Below are 22,275 nucleotides of genomic sequence, written 5' to 3'. Positions count from 1 at the left end.
CAGAAGCGGTGTCTTTAAGGAAGAGTTCTGGTGGGTGTCATGGCCTGTCCATCCTTTCTGTCCTTGTCGTCCTGCCAAGCATCAGAATAATTCTTGTAATTGAAACTATGAGAATTCTTTTACTATGTATTTTACATAGTTCTTATTTTACCAAAAGCCTCCTGGGCAGGGCTGATTCTTGTTACATTGATGCAGTTAATTACACATTTCTGCCTAAATGACCAGTGACAGCATAAGAGAATGAAGCTTTGGAAATGAAATTTAAGTGATCTGTCAAAGTTACATGCCTAAAGCTGTCASTGCTGTCATTTCCATTTCCATACCTGTGTCACTGCTATTCTAAGGCAAGGCAACAGCAGTGSTTAGAACGTATTTGTTTCTCAAGGGTTCGGTGGTTATCCCAACTTGATGATCTTTTTAGCTCCAGCTGAGCCCTAAATGATTTCCTGGGTGTCAGACAAGATCATTGGTTGGTTACTGTCTAGAAGGAATTTCCTGCATGGACTGCATGATACCAATTTACATGGAAGTGGTTTTGGTGTTAGTAATGAGAAACATCAAGTCTTTAGTTAGCTCAAGGAAATGATTCACCTCAAATTTTATAGAAAATACAGTGCAACTCATACACCAACGTTCAGAGAAAATTATTGAATATGTGAACCATACTCTGAATAGTTTGAATGGCAATAAACTATTTGGTACAGTTGTTAAATGTCACTGTAGCTTCCTCTCAAATTTATCATTAGAGTTGGAATTGAGAGTTATAGTTGAATTCTGAAGATAATCACTTGTTCAGTTGCTTGACCTCTGGCTTATGATGATGGTGAGCGGGTTTCTAGCTCTTCCTGAAGGAAACTTTATGCTACAGAAAAAAAAMCCCCAAATATGTAAAAGTTCCTGGATTGAATAAAGCCTTTACTAACACATGCTAGTTAAGTTAAAGCTTGAAATACTAAAACAGAGAAAAACATTGAAACAGTTTAGCAGAATTAATTAATTTGTTGAGACCAACAGGACAAACACTAAACTGGTGTTCCTGTAGTCTGATTTCTATATACAAGAAGTCTCCATTTCTTCATAAAAGCATTAAATATTCTACTTGCAAGCAGTTTACACATGAAGAGTCTCCTGTATTGTGGAGGGAAACTATGCACAAATTAACAGTCTTTGTATTATCTACTGTACCATACTTTTCTGTACTGGTAGCCTGGAAAAGCTTTCCCTGCTCTTGTTACAGGTGCACTTGCTTTGCACATTTTATTCAAAGCATTACACTGCAACCAAAGTTACAAAGTTCGTATCAGTGGCTAGACAAGCGTCCTTGTGACATGACCTGTTACACTGCTAACCTAACTGTAGCTTTTCTCACATGCAGAATGTTCTGAATAATCACAAGCAACCTTCATGTAAAAGATACTCTACATGCATGTAGAGTAACATTTTCTMAGGCTTAGTTGAACACTAATGATTTGTGCAGTGAAGCTTCACCATTGCTGTTTTGCTGTGCTGAGCAGATACTAAGAGTTTTTAGTAGCTGGAAAAATGTTCCTCCTTAAAGATCATTTGACTAACACAAGCAGAAGAAAACTCCTTCAGTTGGTAGAAAAAATTTATTGTAAAGCATTCAGCTCAAATACATGCGATCAAATCTCTTTGACCATAGAAAATAAGAATATTCCAAGACATATTTAAAGCGAAGTTGTAGCCAACATAGGATTTTCATAGCTAAATTTGAACCTCCTAGTAAACATTTTAAGTACTGACACCACTGATAAGTGGTATGTACACTGCCCTAAAAAGGATTAAAAGAAAGCATAATATTCCATAGAAATGGCACCCTTAACTTTTACATTATGAGAGTAAATTTAAGTAAATTTAATGATTTAACAGTCAATCGCAAGTTTAAATATATTACAAATTTACTTACTGTGTGAGCACTGTTAACAGTCTTGTTTCTATGTCTGTGTTCCTCATTACTAGCCAAGATTTTGCAAGTCTTAGGTAAAATGGTTTGAAGTGGTTCTCCAGTTGAGTTTCCTAAATGCTTTCCCATGGCCTTGATTCCTGTCCCCAGGCTACTGAAAAATACAGGGAAACTCAGCCAGCTACCAACATTAGCTAACCAGAAGTGAAAYAATGGTCCTGGCCCTACTGCGAAACCCAAGCTACTGTAAGCAAGAGTAGTGTTTTCTAAGACTAATCTGAAGCTGAACGTGGTTTAGCAGGTACAAAGCAGACATCTTAAATAGGTCTGATTAAGGGTGGAGCAAAGCTATACAATTACCTTGTTGAAGCTGAAGCTCAGCATGTGACATTGCCAGAAATGGTGACACCCTCATRCTCCACTTCTAGCAGCCAGGACAATTTTTTTCCCCTACTCTACAGAATCTCTTGTACAGGATTTTTCACCAGCTGAATTATCAAAACACCAATGTCCTGCAGTCTAAGAGGGAAGGTATGCCAGAATTAGCAAGACAAAATACACAGTTACCACCTTTTTCCTCTTCCTCAGGTGAAATTACCCTGTTCCTCAGGTGAATTCCTCCAACTCTGAGGAATGTTAATACAAATGCTAATGCTTAAAARGGCAAAGAGTGTCACCAGCTACACTGGAATTCACAAATTACTTAATCTTCTTGAGAACTGAGTAAAGAATGCACCTAGTTACAATTATTGCATTTTTGTCTTTGGCTTTCAAATCTACATCTAGTTTATYCTCAGGAACAGGCATGCTATTTTGGGGAAATTAGTGCTTCCTTTTCAGCAGGTAAGATGCTAGGTCTAGGCTTCTAAACCTGCAACTCAACTAAGAACTTCTGACCTTGAGGGCTACTGTGGTTCTGACTACAACCCTATTGACTTGAAACCCAAAATCCATTGTACCCTGCAAAAAAAGTCTCCTCACAAATAGCAGAGTTGTGCATGGACATGAAACCAAGAACCCATGCAAAATACGGCTGCAATTCAATTTGTTTTTAAAATTAATTCAAAGTTGCATACTCAGGTTGGCCAAGACAGTAATGAGTCAGTTGACAAAGCTCTTCATGCCATTTTTTTTACCAAACCAAAGCCAGAAAGATGAAGGAAACTAACCTACAGTACTAGTGGCAGTTTCTCCTCATTGCCAGGCAAGGGTACTCGGCTAAGCATGCATACTGAGAGCAGTATCAAGGAAGTACATGTCAATGTATAGTCTTCAGCTTTTATCCTTTATTACGTACACAGCAAAGAAGGCAGCATTAGACACACACACAGTGTGTTACACCCATTCCATCCACAGCACACGCACATACTCACACACACAGCCTTAAAAAAGTGTCGGTGATAAGGAACATACTATAAAGGTTGTGATCTTTAAGCCCCTGAGCTACTTCTTATGGTTAGGTGAAAAGGCAACGAACAAGTCTTTCCTTGCTCTGTAAGTGCTTTGTGCAACGATGTCCATAGAGGTCATAAGTCTTYTGGGGAGGAGTGAATGTCTTACTCCCATATTCACAGTCTCCTATCGCCATTTTTGCACCAAATAGTTTCCAGTTATGTTTAGTTGTCATAGGCGGCTAATATAGCTCTTGCTCCTGTGATTAGTTAGGAAAGGTTCTGCAGATCAGAAATGAGATGCAGGCCCCTCTTTGTCTCAAGAGATGTCATCTCGGTGACACTGCAGGACTAGAGAAGTTACCAGAATTTCGTGGGGACTGAAGAGGCACGGATGAAGAACTGGGAGACAGTTTTCTTGGGCTGCATAGGTCACCATTGTGCAACTTCCACAAAAGTTCTTCATTTTCCATTGACAGGCGTTTGTTCACTTTTGATTCTTTCTCTAGTGACTCCTGTAAAACTGCTTGCTCTGTAGAAAGTTGCCTGAAAATGGAAGATTTACATCAGAACACATAACCCAGGCTGGAGGCTGCAATAYTGACACCGTTAAAGAAAGGTCCCAAAGTGCATTAACTCTTGGTTGGCTCACAACTCAATTCCATCTTTAATAGGAGGATTTAGCATGTTCTCATCCTTGCTGTATTTAAACTGGTAGCTTGCAGAAAGCAGAATTTCCCAGTAAGAAACATCCCACAAGRCCAGAAAAAGCATCTGAAAAGTGAAGTTTGTCCTACTTAAAATGACAGATGCTTTTAAATGGCTCTGCTGGAGCCTTTGGGTCTTGTTGCAGACTCAGCTCAGCATAGAAGCTGCAGATTCCTTCTGGAAGAGTCTGGCCATCTATTTAAGCAACACTTAGGAGGACCTCAGACGTGTTTTATTCATGGTAGATACTACAGTTATTGCTAAACAAAACACACTGACCTAAATTGAGGACAAATCACTCACTGAAGGGGTTGTAAGTAKGACCCAGGTCTAACTTACAAGCCAGTAGTACTTAAAAGGGACAACCTTTGTATGATGGTATTTCTGAGTTGCTTTTTCTTCCCTAAAATATTGGTTTGGAGTACTGAAGAACATACTGAGCCTTTACTCCCATTCAATATGTTTGTTCTTGCTAATCTACAAAGAAGTGTGCATTTGTAGAGATGTAAGTGAGAAGAAATGGAAAGTCCTTTCACAGAGTACTACAAAATTGCATTCACCAATTTTTCAGSAGAATTTTCCTTTTTGTCACAGGAAAGCATCCCCTGATTAATAAGGCATATCTAAACATCCACAAATRTTTTTCACCTTGAAAGCTCCATGTGTTTGTCCATCCGAGCTTTTAATTCTTCGTTTTCTTGCTGAACCTTCTTTAATTTATCCATTAAGATTGTGTTGTTTTCCACCTTGGAAAGAAGGTCACAATTGAAAATAAAACCCATCCATGCACTTACCAGGATACTGACTGAGCTATCACAGACTGACAGCTATCACAGCTACCATGCTGGCAATCTGGAGCCAGCAGATTGCCAATTCTATCTACTTTTTACAGTAGACAGAAAAACCTGCAGTAACATCAGACTGACCTGCTGCCATGGCTTAATGTTCTGTAACAGGCACATAGATCCTGCTTACCTTATCCTTGCACTTAACACTGGCACTTTGCCACTTGTGCTGATTAGATGCCTACAAGGACTGGATAAGGGATCTACTGTTAACCAGCACATTCCAGTAACTTCTGCCAGTGACAGGCAGCAGTTTTAGMTGCTGAAGCATCTTTCTAGACAGAATAATGTCTAGAAATAATTCTAGAGCTCCCCTGAGTAAACAGCTTTCTCTATTGCTCTCCTAATTCTACTTCATTGCTGGAGGATGTTATAAAAATAAAGGAAAAACTTGGTAAGTGGCTGGACGGTTCTGGGGCTTCTACACTATTGCCAACGGCAGCTGGAGATGAAGGCTTGCTAGTAATTTAGCAGTAATTGTAGACCAGGGTAACATACACTGCTGCACAAYACTGAGCAACAACTGACATGAATGTGTTCCTTTGTGTCCAAACCTCTTTCTATACTTCCTCATTAAAATCTTGCTTAAGCAAATATTACAACAGTGTTCAAAGGCCCCACCCAGGAGAAGCACCCTGTCCTGTCACAAATAAAAGCATGCTGGAGCACMGCCACTCAGCTAAACCAGCATCTTAGCAGTTAAAATGATTGGTCTAAGGTAATCAAGATCTATTCCATTTCACATTTGATCCCTTCTTGTTAAATTAGGATCATTGCCTTGCTAATGTTTTCCTGATGCTGCAATCTTTCTTCCATACCACTTGAGCAATGTAGCAGGTAAGGATTTTGTTCTTTGGGGGATGAGGGAGAAGAAAGGCAAGGTGCTAAGATAATCCTGTACTAACTTAACAATAGTTCATGCAAACCTCTTATGTCTTCAAAGGTTAAAAGGTCATTTAGAGCATTGGGCCATTCTTCACCCCTCTTGACATATATCCCAATGCTGTACCTGCAATGTGAGCYATGTCCCATCATGAATTCCTGTTTCCCTTTAAACAAAAAAGATGAATTCTTGCACGTAAGTTGGGCCAGCCCACATTTGTTATAGGAACATAAGTCAGAGACACAGCCCCAACCTGCCAAACCCCAAGGAGCACTCACCAGCTTTTCCATCTTCATTAGCTTTATGTCCTGCTGATGGAGTTTCTCATTCTTGATCTCCAGCACTGCTTTCAAACTTTCCAGCTCCTGTTCCAGGTACATAATCTGTGGGTTTTTCTGAAAGATTTCCAGAGAGTTTGCTTAGTACCCTGAATTTCAGGAACAGTTTAGATGTTTCTCTGCTACTTAGAAAAAAAACAAGAATATAATTATGGTAACAAGTTGTTCTAAGTGAAATCAAGTCAAACACTCTASAATAAATAACAAGATCTGATACCACTTTCTCTCAGATTTTGTTTGTCCTTTGGGCGAGGTGGACAGTTGCAATTGTTTCATTAGCAGCTGTTCAGAAARCACTTAATGCACAGACATAAAACCCTTGTGAATCAAAGGAAGGCACAAATGCTGTCACAGCAAAGTTGTTTCGCAGGAGTGCCCAAAGGCCCTTAGGCTAGGAGTTTCAAAATTTATTTCATATTAGTCATAACCCATCCCAAGAGATAATTGGAGTAAACATGTGAAGAGTTTTCGGACACTGGAATAGTTAAAAAAAGCACCAGAAGTTTAAGTTCTGAACTAGACTGTAGTTTATCTTCCCAGSTTTGAGTCTGAAGGTAGCTGGCTCTTAAGCAAAATTTGAAAATTTTCAGTTTTACATTCTTCTRAAGTCTAAAAATACAATTACACATACAAATCTTGCACTGCTGCACATCCATGACTTATCTCCAATATATCAAGCTAGGACTTTTTATTTTTACTTTTTYTGTTGTTTTCTGGGAGGTGGAGGGGACAGCAGGAGGGAGAGAGAGCAGGGTAAGATGTGTGTATTTTCCAGACTAAGAAACCATTCAAACATTGCAGAGTAAAACACGTTCTCTGCATTTCAAGACAGTCACAGCCAAAATAAAAGAGAAATAAAGCAAGTCTTAGTCCCACGTAGTCAGAGTGGAACACAAGCTGAAATCAATCAATGATTAAGCGTATTGTGTAACTAAGTTTATCTTCAAAATCRAACAAAACTTGTTTTAGTGTGTTTGTGTGAGAACACAGGTGCACCGCACTGAGTAACAGCTTCACYGCCACACCAGAAGCGTTGGACAGGAGGGCCATGCCTGCAGTTTTGTGGGGCGCGGTGCCAGGACAGGGCCAGTGCGTGTCACAGGCAGCAAGGGCTCCATCACCTACACACTTCATTCTCCTGCTTGTTTTGCAGGCCTGTTGCATTAATGGTTCTTGTTTAACTTCTTTTGAGAAGTCCATGCGAGGGTGGAGCATGCTGTGCTGCCTCAGTGAAGGCAGCAGACAATTTGTTCCTCGTTTTTGTGACTTTACATGGAATCTAGGAGCTAACCAGAAAAGTAATCTTCAGAAGTTTAAATGCAGCTTATAGTTCAATATTCAGTTTATTTTCTGTCCCTCTTCTAGCCCAATGGTCTTAAAATGTCTTTTTAAAGTTAAGTCTGAGCCCCCACATCAAATACTCATAGGAAGAGCACACACAGCCAAATAAAGACTGAACAGCCTACATAAGTTTTTAGCAAAAAAACTGGAAATATCAAGTGACACGATCTAAATGATATCAGAGAGCTGGAAATAATCTCTGTCTTCTAAAGGCTGTTGAGAATTCTGATAGTGCAGAATTTTTATTTAGTAGTGAAGAATATGCCRAATCAAACTGGTGCTYTTCCAAAGTCCCAAGCTTATCAYGCATCTTACGCTGTCAGGAAGGCACAAARTGCACTTGCAGCTGTGTAAAGGCAYTTGACTATTCCTTTAAGCAACATCTGWCTGTGCCTGTAGAACACAGTTCAAACTTCCACTGCCACAGCAACATATTGTGRTTGCTTCTTGTGGCAGCTTTGTCCTGCCACTAGAAAAAGCAATAAGAGAAAGAAAAACCAAAACAAATTCCAGTGAAAATTAGAGCAACTTCCACTAGAGGCATCCTAAGCATGGAATTTCTCTTTGTGGAATAAGCAGTACTACTGCTATTCCACTTACTTCTGGGTAACCAGAAAGAAAAGCATGTTTGCATCTAAYCCTCCCAGTGTATGAAAAAACCCTCTCTCAGAGCACATTTCTATCCCAGGAACATMACAGGTAACAGCAGCCTTGGGAGGAAAGGCAGGACAAAATAAAAATTAATTTGAAGGATAAATCAGTAAGAAGTATGCATATGTGTGTCAAGAAATGCATTAGGAATGAGCTTTGTAGTAGTGATGCAAGCCCACGCTGATCACAGCACTGGTACAAGTTATCGACTGTCCAGAAAAATGCTGTGGTACAACTCCTGCATACACACAGGCCTTCAATTTAACTTAGGTTGATATTTACAACGCTGATTTAGAAGGGTTATAGAATTATGATGGTAAGGTTAAAATGCAGCATTACAGTGGTTGTGAAGAACTGCTGGCAAGTGAGCCATTTACAAAAATTATTACCAAGTATGACAGCCCTATCAGGCTTCATTGCAAACTTTTCTCATTATGCAGTAAAATAAACCCAGGCAAGATCCCCATTATTTCTGAAGCTCAAGACTTACAAGATTGGCATTTTCTTTGGCTATTTGTTTTTGTTCTTCTAATTTCAGCTTCTCACTCAGGGAATTGTTTTCACTTTTTAGTTCATCTATTTTTTTCTGGAATGCAAATATATTGTATAGTTAGGCCAAGAATTCAGTGCACATCTCCAAACTACTTTTCAAGTTTTAATCTATTGCAATGACCCCAACCCTTAACAAACCTCCAGCAATTCCTGCTTCTCTTTAAAGGAATCTTCAAGCAACTTCCTTTCAGATTCATGGGTGCTCTTGAGCTCTAAAACAAATTATTTTTGCAGATTTTTAATACCAYATAAGACATGAAATTTCTTTTTTAAAAGAAAGAGCCTGAAAAGCCAGCCTACATGTACATTCACAGATGCAGCTGATGGATCACAGAAAGAATATTTATCATCAACTGATGCAAAGCATGTATGAAGTATCAGATTTATTSCCATTTCAGATTTGCTAATTGCCCCCTCATATATCCATTTCATTAGCAGACAGTGCGTCAGTTTTGAGAGCATTCATCTGCATGCAACAAATGGATCTGTTAAGCATACGCCACATCTGACAAAAGTTGAGTTTCTGGAGGAAAACACAGCAAAATTTGAAATTGTGTCTTCCACAAAYTTCTGGAAAAGTATTTCTTTTCCTACTTTGCCTGCCATGCAGAGGAGTTTGCTTTTTGAAAGCAATGAAAGCATGACCAGTCTTCAAGACAAAASAGTACCACTGGAAACTTGGCTATTAAGGGGAGTTAGAAGGAGGATGGAAATCATCATCATGATGCAATGTCATTTAAACCTGAGCACACTCACCACCCCCTCTCTGAAAAACCACCTCGGCCATAGTGTACTGTACACAYTGTATAATATTTCTCAACATTTCCATGTCATTATGGAAAGCACACAACCCTACTTAGCCTCATTTTCAATTTTGAGGTGCTTCTTACAGAACTAGGGGTGGAAGGAATTAYTCGGTCACTTGAGATTTTGAGGGCAATTTAGACACCTTTTACTGCATGAAAAATTCACTTCCACTCACACTTTTAAAAGTTTAATTCAACTACAATGGGATCGTGGTTACTGCTGTAAAATAAGATCAGTCAGTTCCAAAGGAAGGAATTCCCCCAGTGTTTTTAAAGATAGCCGGCCACCAAGAACAGTGGACTTAATGATCAAAAAGTCTATATATTTTTGTGACTAACAGTATTATAGCACATGTACTAAAATACAAAATACTTGCCTGAAAAAGAGGATTCATACTCCTTTTTCAGCTCCTCTACTTTTTCTGAGTGTCTGTTTTCGAGTTCCAGCTTAAAGCTTTCATGTGTGGTGTTTAAATTGTCCACCTGCAATATGACAACATGATTTTTCTCCCTTTATATGTACCAACTTAACCCTTTTTTAAAGCATTGCTTCACTGGCTTCATGCACCATGTCAAGTACATTTTAAATGGTCTGGTAGGATTTAAAAGGAGACGCTAAGCCATGTACAAGACTTCATAAATGAGAACGATGTCCTACAGTTTACCCCTACCAACAGGATGATGTGTGCATCTGTCACACACAGGGAGCTGTTGCAAAGCAAGGTCAGAGGGCAGGTGAGTTTCTCTGAATCTTAAAACTCAAGCTGCCTCAAATACCCCATGGAGCTCTAGGAGTTATTTAGGCTGGAAGAACACAAGCRATTTAAACACCACATTTAAACATAAGCTTACAATCTGTAGTACTTACAATGTACTACAGCTTAGTGTAGTAGTATTTTTCCAACTGCAATAAAGTGGAGTTTCATATTAAATAAAATAACTCATGAGCAAAACCCAGGATTCTCTGAAGGCTCAYTTGTAGCAGAAAGCACCTGCTGGAGAAGTTTTCTAGTTTGAGTGTCACAAACCTGCTCCTGGAGTTGGGCTTTGTACTTTTCAGCTTCCTCAATGCAGATACTTTGTAGTTTCTCACATTCTGCAGTGTAAAACTGTTTAAGCCTCTCCTCCAGCTCAGCTACGTCATCATTATGTTGCTGTTTTAACTTCTGCAAAAACCCTTCATAAGCAACTTGCAGTTCATTCCTGTCTCTTTCCAATTTCTCACAAGCTGCAGAAGTGGTTACTGAAGATGTCAAAAGAAAAAAGAAAAAAAAAAGAAAAAGAGAGAAAAAAGGAACTTAATCAAATTCAATACAAAAATCACACTTTCATTTACAGGTATTAAAAACAGTGAACATACTGCACACCAACATAGTTATATATAAAAAAAAATATGATTTATCCATGAAATGCGTGCCACCTCCAAGGGCTCATGAAAAGCTCTTTACAAAAGTATCAAATTCCATGTTTCTTAGGTATAGAATTAATTGAACTAGTTAAGACAGGAACYCACCTAGAAAGCACAAGTGTGACAAGATTGACATGTCATGGAAAAAGGAATGTCTCAGGAGAGACAATGAAGTGSTCCAATAAAAAAATTAATTGCATTTTGCTACTTCACCTTATTTGAWCCCATTTCAGAATATTTGTCAGAGTACTTCACTTTTTGACATATRAACTATTTAAAAATAAATTTAGAAGTCTTGATATCCTGAAAACTATAGTTTAATGACTCTCACTCAGATATAAAGCAGAGAAGCAATTTTAGCCTGACACAGACAGCCTGATACAGATACGCCAGTTTGAAAGGTACTGCTCATGTGTTTATGCCTGAGATATTTAAATATGAAAGACAGAGAACAGTTTTAGGCAAAAAGTGCAGAGTATTAAGAAAAGAAATGTTGTRCAATTCTCTCTACATCTGCATTAACACAGGTCTGCTATGAAGACTGCCTAGGTTTGTCTCTCCGTATTTGCAGCTGGTTAAAAGACAAAACGTAAGTTAGCAACTTGCATTTTTGAGTTTGAAATTTAGTATTMCAAACTCCAGCCAGCCAGGCTTGAATAGGAGCAGTCACCTTCCTGCTCTTAATATGGCTGTAGCAAACAYTTTATGCAGTTCCAGCTGCACCCAAAGCCTGGAAGCAAGGTGAAACAGCATCTCTAACACAAGTATGTYATCACTGACCTTGAGCAAAACTGGTTCTAGACAGACTCTAGWAGGCTGGTTTAAAACAAATTAGTCAGATGGGTGGCTGCTTAAGAGAAAAATCAACTAAAATGTTAACTTGATCTTCAAAGGCAGAAGTTATGCATGCATGCACTTCACAGCAGGCTGGCACACAGTCCAAACAGTGTAAATATAAACTCATGTAAAAGCATGGGAAGAGTCAAGGATTTTTGTACAGGCAGTACAGGAAATTCCCATCACAGCTGTGTTTGAACCTTAAGATAAATAAATTACAGTATCTTCAAAGATTGTTCCCAGAGCAGTCAATTAGCTCAAGGGAAAGCAGCCTGCCCCAGCAGAGTGCCTCAAGTTACACGTGTCTTGTTCTTCTTTGCTGCAGCTCATTAAAAGCATGTGAGTAACTTGATGAATGATACTTGCACTCTCTTCTGAGGGAACTGTAGAGTCTTGGCCCTGCTACCATCACTTGGAACCTGAAGTGGAACTAGAAAGTGTTAATAGAGTGAGCTGCACTGCATGGAAATCAATCTGCACGTGTGTCTACTGAATTAGGCTTAACAGCAAGTTTAGCTGTGCTGGGTCTGTATGAAAGATTTGCTGATCTGGACAGATTTAGGCCAAGCTCTTCATTCCCTGACTGGCAACGATGCAACAGAGGCTCATCTGAAACCTACCACAACATTCTCTGCAACCCAAGCAGATTTCACAATTTTTGATACTTTCTGWACTACCACCAAGAGAAATTTTTACTTTCCTATCTTTATTCCTTCCACAAACTTATCTTACAACTGCTCCCTTTGGGAAAAAAAAAATAAAGGAAAATCAGTGTTCACACTTCCATCACATCGCAGTGGCATAAAATCATTGAATATATATACWCTGTATTGCCACATTTTTGAGGAACAGGAAACATCATTGTTAGGGGACATTATTTTATAATGCAAAGAACCAGGCAGCAAGCCAAATGGAGGCATTACACAGTCAACCACATGCAGATGGATCTGACCTTCCATGGCAGAGTAAGGGCATAGCTCARAGGCAGGAGACTTGCATGGCTCAGCTGAGGTAACTGTAGCAAAATGCTTCAAATGATGCACTTMATTTAAAACCAAGACAGGAAGAAGCAAGCATCAAATTCCTCATTTGCAAGCCGGAGCAATTACTTTGCCTTCAGTTAGTCAGAAGAATGTGCTACCTATCCTTGCCTTATCTTTAAATGTCAGCACGAAGAACTTCAGATGATGCAAAGCACTTCAGAAAAGAGCAAACAGCAAACCATGCCTTTGTCAAAGAAAACAGACGCATCAGTTCCCCTTCAGGCAGTTTGCAATTCAGATTTATGAGAAGACTAATGTTACAAAGGCAAACAAAAAACTTTTAAAACTTGCACTGGCAGTTAAATGTTGTTAACTTGAAGGTAACTAGCTTCGACAAAGCTGAAGGCTGCAATATTTCCTAGCAGATCACAAGCCTGATTTGAATCCCTGCCATCCAAACAAGAAGCAAAACTACTACATAGTGAGCTCCCAGTATCATGGTGATGCAAGAAACTGACCATATAAGGCTTCAGCAAAAGCAGCAACTGGAGAATTGTTAATTTGTAACTATGAGGTGTCCCATAAACCAAAGTTTGTCTAAATACTGGAGATTGAAAATGTCCACAGCAACACACCCCTATCCATCTCCAGACTGAATCAAGTTGCATCATGACTGTTCTGCCTTTTTTAAGAAAGTTGTCTTTTTCATGATTTGTCCCTTAATTTGGCCATATAGCCACTGACTAACCACACTCAACTGCTACTCAACTGAAGTGTCTTCTCATTGAACTGATGCTTAACTGTGAGGAAAAATTTGTAATTGGAACATRTGCTCTTCCAGTAGCAAACACACAAATCTCTATTTTAACTTCTCACCACTTCAGAGACATCTGAAGTGCATACTTTAGAGTTTTTGTACACTACTGCAGTGTTTCCTTCTTGAAGTGATTTCCTCCACAATTCCACAAATTCTTGAGGAACAAAACACAACAGGAAACAAATGGTCCAATAGCATTTCAGGGAAAAAAATCAAGCCATAGAGATGAAAACCTGCATTATTCATTTGTCTATGAAGTTTGTTCAGTTTTACTTGTAACACTAAACAGTTTTAAGTTTTAAGGATAGAGCATATGGAATGCTGTACTTGGCAGCCAGAAGCAATTTTTAMTTCTTTATTCAAATAACAGAGTCATTAATACTTTTTGTCTACTTGGTTGTCCCAGCCTCTCTTCCCTTCACTTCATACAACTGTTTTTTCATGTATTGTTACAACACAAAACAAGATTAATCTGTATTTTTAGGCTTCTTAACACTGCTTATGATAAATGAAGAGCCTGGTTCTTTTGGGCCAAACTATGACCTTTGGAAATCATGGAAAGTTTTGGTAACAGCAAATCTTCAAAGCAGAAATGCTGGTTTTKAGATATAAAATTACCCTTTATTTGTAGTAGCTAACAATGGCCACTTGCATCTTGAGTATTTCACTACTAAGCTTTTTAAGTGCCAAAACTGTAAAACAAATGCCTGCATGAGCAGCAGATTCCTGCAATAGTGYGGACAGCAGCAGATCCAAACCACATCAACAGTTGCTGCAGCTGAAGGAGAGGACCACAGAAGTCTGCTGGGAAGTAAATTCACACCCCCTATGCTGCAAACTCTACAAGTGACGGTGTTCAAGCAGGGAAGCAGGAAGTGTATGAAGTGTGTCWAGTKAGGCCCTGTCTCAAGAGAAACATCYACCTATTATTAAGTAYTTTTAAGGATCACMTTAAYCTGAAAACCGAATCACATTCACTTCACCTGTCTGTAAAAYACRACAGCCTGTTCTATCCAAACCACCAAAGCATCTTGAAGATAATTTAATATTAAAAAAGAACATGAAAGCATTTTGAAGAGAATATAGTTTATCAATTGCCATGCAGCAACTGGAGGTGAGAGACAGAGAGATGGGTTTGGTCTTTGGCTGCCTGACAGGATACACACTACACACAGGCCTCTCCAGGCCACRGAGAAAGGCTCATGAATGGTGGTGTTCAAATGGCCAAGGCAGGCACAGGCTGAGTCAGCTTTGCACCTGCTGTTTTGTAGCAGGACTGGGCTGGATCACATCCAGCATGGTTGCGAGGAGGCTCTGAAACAATTTGGAGTGTAATTAATTTAGAGGAATAGTTTTGTATATCTCAAGATATGCAGTCCCTGCAATTTCTACTTACGTAATTAAACACATAACTAGAAGTTTACACACTAGCTTGCATCTTAAGAAGGGAAACAGGTGACAAGCAGGAGATCCCTGCCTGCTCCAGGCTCCCAGAATTAAGGTGTTTACATTCGAACCACAAAGTTTAGTCTTTGTAGATAGAGATTTTAAGGAAGCCCAAGTTTAGAACCCAACTGTTACTGAATTTGAACTTCCTTGGGAGAACCCCATCCCCAAACACCTCTCATTGCTAAYCCTTGCACAAGAAAGCAGAAAGCAGTGTCTGGTAACCATCAGCCCCATGGCTGGCACAGTAATGCGGTGGCTGCCAAAGACACATTTTGGGACCAGAATGCATACTCAAATCATTAAACAAAAAGGCATTTTGGTAGAAAGGGTCATACGCAATAACTCAGCAAAACAAACCTTCTGACAGCAAGTCCATTTGGTTTTGCATGGTGAATCAAGGAGCTTGGGAATGTGCACAATTAAACTTAAAAGCAAGAAACAGAGAAGTCTAAACTGTGCAGGGTACAAGCTACAGGAGACTTCATATTTCTCTCAAACTCGACAACTTGCAGGGAACAGGCTACACTGAGCTGGGCACACCAGGTTCCTCTTCTGAGACTGCCTGTCCCCAAACTGCAAACCAACGCTTATTAAAAACACGGCAGCTGAGACTCCACAGAACATGTCTACATGGCCAAAATAAAATTCAAACTGTACTTAACTTTCCGAGCAAACCTACGCTTAGATCATAATGTGAATCAAAATTCACAGCACTTAATGCCGAAAGACTATGGAAATCTTAAGTTCAGCTATATCCATTTAACAGTGTCAACAGAAAGCTGATTAGCAAGTATGTATTTAAGCAGATTATTTTCAGTTAAAGCTACTATTATAACAATACCTTTCTCACATCTTGTCAACAAATTAATTTAACTTAAAAAAAACTCCAACAAAACAGTTCTTTTTAAAGCTAGATAGATTTGAAATCTGGGTAGTTTTACATTTCTGTAATTAAATCCACTCCCTTTACATGCTGAGGAGAGCAGTACAGACAGTACTAGAGAGGCTACAGTGTGATGTGCTTAAGACAAAGGAGCTGCATGAAGAGAAATGCTTCACTGAAACCACAGTCTGGAAACCTTACARAGGGAAGCGAGCCCCAGGCTGCCATTCAGATGCTCCTTCAGAAGTGACCCAGTAAGATCAGCTCCGTGAGGGGAAGAGCTGACCATGTCATCCAGCAGCAAGCATCCCTGTCTGAGAGCACTGCGCACTCGGAAGTCACAGATCCATCAGGTATGCTTGCATTTCAAGTTTTTTTCTAGTTACCAACCTACTGAATGACATATTCTTGCAATGGGAGTTTCATATAGGAGCTCAGCAAGCTGTTAATCAAAGCAGGAAAGTAACAAGTTTATGGAGAGCTCATTTAGGCATGAGGCATCTTTACAAAGAACTAAGCTTTCAAAAAAAACCCCAAACTCCACCAAAACCCCCAAAACTGACAATGGGCAAAAATGTTGGCCAGCTCTTGGTCTACTCATCCAAGCAGAAAATTCCCTTTCCAGATAGGAGATGAATATAGTACTTAGGCTGATAAGGGAAAAAATAGTATTGTAGATGCAAGYCAAGGGAAGAAAAGAGACTTTCTTGCTCTGATAGCAATTCTTCTGAAGTCATTTTCTTGATGAGGTAAAAAATGGGATTGCTCACAAAGCCACATTAAGTACATAAATAAATCTGGATTATAATGTTTATAACATAACTTTATAGCAATGCAAGAAGGCCATTTCCACATTAAAACTCTAGTTCTGTTGTCACTTTAGGGTTAATAGAAGCATCAGCTGCAGCCGATGGGGGACATGACCCTTCACCCTRCTACTACTTCCCCTTTCTCTACTSCAGTCCCAGTRCTACTTCRGTCACATACTGAGCCAGGCCAGGCAGCTTTGGCAAAACAGCGCTTSAAGCCACTAATTTCAGCTGGCTTAGGTCCCCAGGCAGCTCACTGCATTGCTGAAGGCATGGCTGCCCAGGCAGCAATGCTGGCACAAGGATAGGGGGAAGCAAAGGCAGAGGAAGGCCAGGCTTTTAAAAAGCCAGCCCCTACTGAGACCTGCCTGGAACAACTGCAAAGTTCAAATACATTACGTGGAGTTACCACCTAATTTAGTTAAATCAAGCTTCAAAGCAGGCAAAACCAGCCCCTGCAAATTATAGCTCAATTTCTTATTATAGCTGGCCACTAGGATGAGTTCAAAGATTCAATCTCATCAGCCTGAAAGCATTTCCGTCTGTTAATTTTACACTCATTCACCTACAAGTCACTAAGACAAAAATGCAGATTTTGCATAGTATGTTTTAGAGGTTTAAGATTTTTTTGCCAGCGAATCTCTAGAAGATAGTGTACAARTAAGTTAGGGATCAAACAAAAGTATCTATGCTGTCACCCATCCTCCCATTTTTCAGAAGTGAGTGCTTTGGTCATCAGGCGCATGTTTTGCAAGGAGGCCCCGCAAGGCGCASTCAGATCAGTGCCAGGAATTCGGTGAACCTGGGGTCACGTCGTCAGGGCTCCGCAGCACTTCCATCATCTGAGCGGAATTCAGCCAGGGAATTRAATGACTGCCATTACAATACCAGGGCATCTGTCTTCTGCAGACCTGTTTTGCTGTGTTTCTGTTCTCATGAAGAATATAAAAATAAATTCTTACCTAGTTCACCTCGAAGGTTAATTAGTTCTTGAGATAAYGCTTTACGCTGCTTCAGTGCTTCCTCTCTCTGCAGAGAAAAGAACAACAAAACCCCCCAAACGTTTGGTTACTAGTGATCTGAGCAGGGCACCTTCCAATAATTAACTTACATGTGCTCTGTAGGAAAAACAAGAGGCAAGAGCAAGAAGCCAAGATATGAATCATTTAGGATAACAGTTCAGCTGTTACAATATACACAGATGTTCTTCTGTTGTTAAGGAAGTTACACTTTAAAACAAAGAACAGCTTTTTCCAGGATAGCTCTGCAATTAAAACCCTACTTTGTAGTAATTAATTATATATTTTATGGTRGGTGTAGCAACATAAGCCTCCAGTACAAATCAACTGATAGCTGTCAAGGGCACAGAAGTATAGCGTATATGTGAAAGAGGCATGCATTAAATATTTATCTTAAGMTTACTCAAACACAAAATCAAGAACTTTGCTAAATGCTCAGTCTTCTCTGAATAAAAGGCACAGCCCTGTTCAAAGTTGAATACAATCCACCCTGCTGCTCGCAGTTCTTAATGTTAAGATAGATGGTGTTTCTTACACCGACAGAATCATAAGGAATCTGTGAGCAGATCACAACAAAGCAGAAGCACGCATCTCCCTGTTTTCAGGAGCTGTGCCCTRGCCAGGAGGAGGCAGCCGGCCAGGCCGCTGTGCCCCGGAGCCGCAGCCCATGGAGCGCCGTGGGCACCGCCACGGCAGAGCGGCTCCGTGGCCCGGGGCCGCCACCTCACACCAGCGCGGGGGTGACAAGGTCCGCATGCCCTGCTGGCAGGGCAGGGCGCTTCACCTCGCTCCCGGCCGGCTCCCTGTGAAACAAGCACTCATTACCCTTGCTGCAGCACACTGAGAATAGAGGCACAGCTTGCTGCTAGAGCAGCCCATCTTCCAGCGCCGGCAGCCCCTCGCTCGGCCCCCCGACCCTCATCGGCGACGCGCAGGCGGCGGCGGCACCGCCGAGCCGGGCAGGTCTGGCCGGGCCGAGTGTCAAGGCTGGACCTTGCCTCCGCAGGTTATCCTGCTTCCGCGCCCAGCGCTCCGACAGCGGCAGATACTGCAGCTTCTGCAATTGGCACAAGCAGCCAGCGATTGCTTAAAGCCACAGCCCTTCTTTTATGAAAGGCGAGCCCAGACATTAGATCGATCGATCCCCACTTGCTCCGACGGCAGCCAGGAACACTCAGGGAACACTGCCCTTCTTTGCAGATAACCCACCTTATTTCTAGCTGTTTCGAGCTTGCTGTACGCCGCTTTCACACTTAATTTGTGATGCAAAAATAAGCCACRGGAGGCCTTAGCTGAATGGGAGAGCCACAGACACAACAGATTTGCTGCTGTCAATGCCTGGGCTTATATTCATAGCCCCGGTGCACGCAAAGAGCTTGAAACTCACTTTGCATGCCTTTTTTTTTTTTAGCTAGAATACATTAGGGAGAAAAAGAAAGGAAAACACTGGCCAAAAAATCACACAGACTCATCCACAACTGAGCGCAGTAGATGAATTTGCAGACTGGTCGAGCCACACCTACATCTGGTTCTCCCCAGGGAAAACCTCACCTTTATAGCAAATTCTCCCTTTGCCTTTGGTCACTCTAACTGCAGCCTGGCCACAGGCTTATGTCTTAAGAGCACCCTGTCCTGAAAACAGGGAATATTAATTTCAGGCCTGAAGAACAAATAAAGCTTTACTTTTTAAGAGCAAAATACACCATTCTTCAGAAAAACTAGAAAGAATGAGCACCCAAAACCCACTCATGTATTAAGGCCTGACACAAGACTAATCAAAATGAGTAATTTTTATACCACMTATGCATTTGCAAGTTTTAGGAAATTATTATGCAGCTGTAAAGGCTGGATAGAAGAAACTACCAGCCCTTTACTAGAAATATATATATATATTTGACCTTGTATGAGAAAGGTTCCCTTTAAAATCACACAATTAAAGCAGTCTTTAYAGTTATTTGGACACTTTACACTTTGGTGGGGCTATTAGGTAGCTGTGTTGCATTTTTATATTAAGCACTTAGAGGCATTTTACAGTGTCAGTGGGCTAAGATTGAAAACCACRCCTCTCCCTCCACAGTCAATTCTCAGGAGAGCAGAGAGCTCAGTTATTGAAAGGACTTGCCCCGCTTCCCTGCTCAGAAAGGAGAGATGAGTCATCTCACTCTGTTCAACACCAGTGTTCCCACTACGAACACAGCATCTGATGATGAAAATGGGGATGCTGCAGTGAGTTATTTGAACTGCATCCTTGCACACTGGAACACCACCTGCTCTCTTCCAGCCCACTCTGTCAGTAAAACATTTCAAATGCTCCCTAGTGGCTGGACCATGCTGCAGACCCTTTAGACACACTAACATTTTTTGTTTAGTGTTTCCAGAGGGGCTTCTTCATGGTCTACATATTCTGTGTTTGCTTTCAGTTAAAATAAATTTGATGAGGAACAGGCATATGCAATCAGCATACACTAAAGACTAACAAGAGGCTGAGACTCTTGTTAAAAATCCAAACAAACTCWTAAAAATCCAAACCAAAACTGAATAACACTGTCTTAATAATCTTTTTCACATTTCTTGCTGCTCCTAAGTCCTGTCCCTTTTCATGAGTGTTGTTTTAACATGTTGCCTCAATCTTCAGCTTGCCCATTCTTAATTTCACAAATCTAAGAAATCCAGATAAATTTGTATCATTGCCTCCTGCTAATGAATACATTCAGAAAAAAATAGCCAGCCTAACATAAGATGACTAAGTTGCTCATATGGCTAAGTAGCCCCATGTAGCAGTCAGACTGATCAGCAGTTAATTTAGTAAATTTTTATCTAAGTTCTAAGAGAACTGAAGCTCCAGGTATGGGGGTTTCCCCAAGAAAACATGGAAGCTTCCCAAATCTGAAATCTAAATGCAGTAAAATACCAAAAACACTTGACAAAACCAGTAAGGGTCTATCTTCAGTATTTAATTTAAAGACAGCTATGCATAAGCTTTGGGCTGGAATATCCAGCAACCATCTAGTTGATGATTCTAGTTGGAAAATCAGTACCAGAAATTCAAAGACCAGAACCAAGTTGAAGCATACGGGATTAAKCAATTTTAGCATTGTTATCCAAACAAATCTGACAAACGGGATCATCCTCATTTAGTTGTCTGAGACTCATGATGGATCTTCATACCCCTTTACAATTTCTTCTGGTACAGTTTATGAATCTGTGTGAAGATCAGGTAGATTATTTGGTACCTATTTTTTTCTTATTTACAAACAATCTATAGTAGGTTGCACTTTAAACAAAACATTTCCCCACCATAAACATGGAAGCTACAGGAAGGAATGAGAACAGAGTTTGGGGTAAAAGATTTGCCACAGGCAATACTAAGGTGGTGCACTTCTGCCATTGAATGCTACAAAAAAGTTCTCAGCATAACGAAGGAGACTGGTACGCTTCTTGTTCTGAAAAAAAATTAGCCAGTTAAAAATCGTTCATGTTTTGAAAATTTGGTAAGTTCAGGGAGACATCAGGGAGATGCCCCACAGCAAGGACACTTGAAAAGGTGGGGTCCAARGTAGAGGGTTAAAGAACACAACCGTTTCAAGATGACAAAAATTACCAAGTCAGGAATGGAATAAATTATGAAATTTGTCATTCATGTTTGTTTTGTTGGCAGTTATGCAGCCCAATTACAGGCTTAAGAGTATTTTTCCTGGCAACTAGCTGTTTTTGCTACAGCTTGAGATTCAAACAGACCAGCTTAGGGTCATTTTAGATACAAACAAGGGTGAGGACATATCACTGTCTGAACAGTTTCCATTGCTCTGCTTTAAAAGCAGGAAGCTCTACAAAAGCCCACATTCCAGAATGAACAAGAGAGATWCTTGTATCCAAGGGCACAAGCAACCAACCTTCCTGGCTATGCACCCATATCAAATCCTCACAAAAGACAGACAAGAGATACCTCCAAGATCTTAGGTACTGAGCWGTTCTCAAGCTGGAGTATGTGGGCATTCCTCAAGTATCCCACAGCACCTTTGCTGATGACAGATACAGGAGCATGAAGTTTCACAGCAATTATTTCTATGAGAGGATGTGCAACTTGCTGGATTCACCATTCCAGGTTTCCCAGCACACTCCTGCTCCTGGCCAGGTGGAGTAATGCTGGTTGGGAGCCCYGTGCCCTGCCTGCATGGTGTGGGGGTCAAACAGTCCTAATCACTTTTCCAAGTTTTGCCTCCATGTTAAGAGCTGCAAGTCCTTCAACAGTTACGAAACACAAAAAAGCAAATAATGGCAGAAAATGGGTTGAGTATGTGTCCAAATAAGCTAACACTGCCCATCTGGTAGTAATTATCCACACATCACAGTTCACAWTTTAAACAAGCACACTCCTTTGGGAAACAAAATATGTACTCTTTTGGAGATGTACTAAAAAGAAATTCACAAGAACCAATAATGAAAAGTTCACATTTGCATACCAAAATATAAGAATTTTTTGCTTTTTTTGATTTCAAGCAGCTATATTACACTGATATCTATGTGACAGGTCATCTGCCACAGCTGCCTAGACTGCCCCAGTAACAGATTCAGAAGAAGCATTATAGATTGCTGCAACCAAAAACTTACAAAGCACTGGTACACAGCAA

The 22,275-nt window shown here is 40.3% G+C and overlaps 1 protein-coding gene across 8 annotated transcripts in view; it reads right to left on the bottom strand.

The window, feature by feature from the left end:
- Positions 1-1,595: 1,595 nt before the first annotated feature.
- Positions 1,596-22,275, bottom strand: part of MTUS1 (microtubule associated scaffold protein 1) — a 119,841-nt gene continuing 99,161 nt past the window's right edge. For 6 of the 8 annotated variants that reach the window (XM_057382291.1, XM_057382290.1, XM_057382292.1 and 3 more), the window contains 8 exons: positions 17,588-17,654; positions 10,468-10,682; positions 9,817-9,922; positions 8,772-8,845; positions 8,572-8,667; positions 6,030-6,146; positions 4,672-4,769; positions 1,596-3,861 (listed from right to left, as the gene is read on the bottom strand). In XM_057382291.1, coding sequence (XP_057238274.1) covers positions 3,645-3,861; positions 4,672-4,769; positions 6,030-6,146; positions 8,572-8,667; positions 8,772-8,845; positions 9,817-9,922; positions 10,468-10,682; positions 17,588-17,654 — 990 coding nt within the window. In that variant the 3' untranslated portion in view covers positions 1,596-3,644. Of the gene's footprint in view, positions 3,862-4,671; positions 4,770-6,029; positions 6,147-8,571; positions 8,668-8,771; positions 8,846-9,816; positions 9,923-10,467; positions 10,683-17,587; positions 17,655-18,469; positions 18,657-22,275 lie in introns of those variants that run through there. The other 2 variants (XM_057382297.1, XM_057382293.1) reach the window with 2 other exon arrangements.

Source organism: Malurus melanocephalus, unplaced genomic scaffold (assembly GCF_030028575.1).
Source record: "Malurus melanocephalus ecotype Western Australia unplaced genomic scaffold, MMel_1.1 scaffold_563, whole genome shotgun sequence".
Classification (NCBI taxonomy): domain Eukaryota; kingdom Metazoa; phylum Chordata; class Aves; order Passeriformes; family Maluridae; genus Malurus; species Malurus melanocephalus.
Note: the sequence above shows the minus strand (reverse complement) of the source record. Positions and strands in the feature narration are given on the sequence as shown.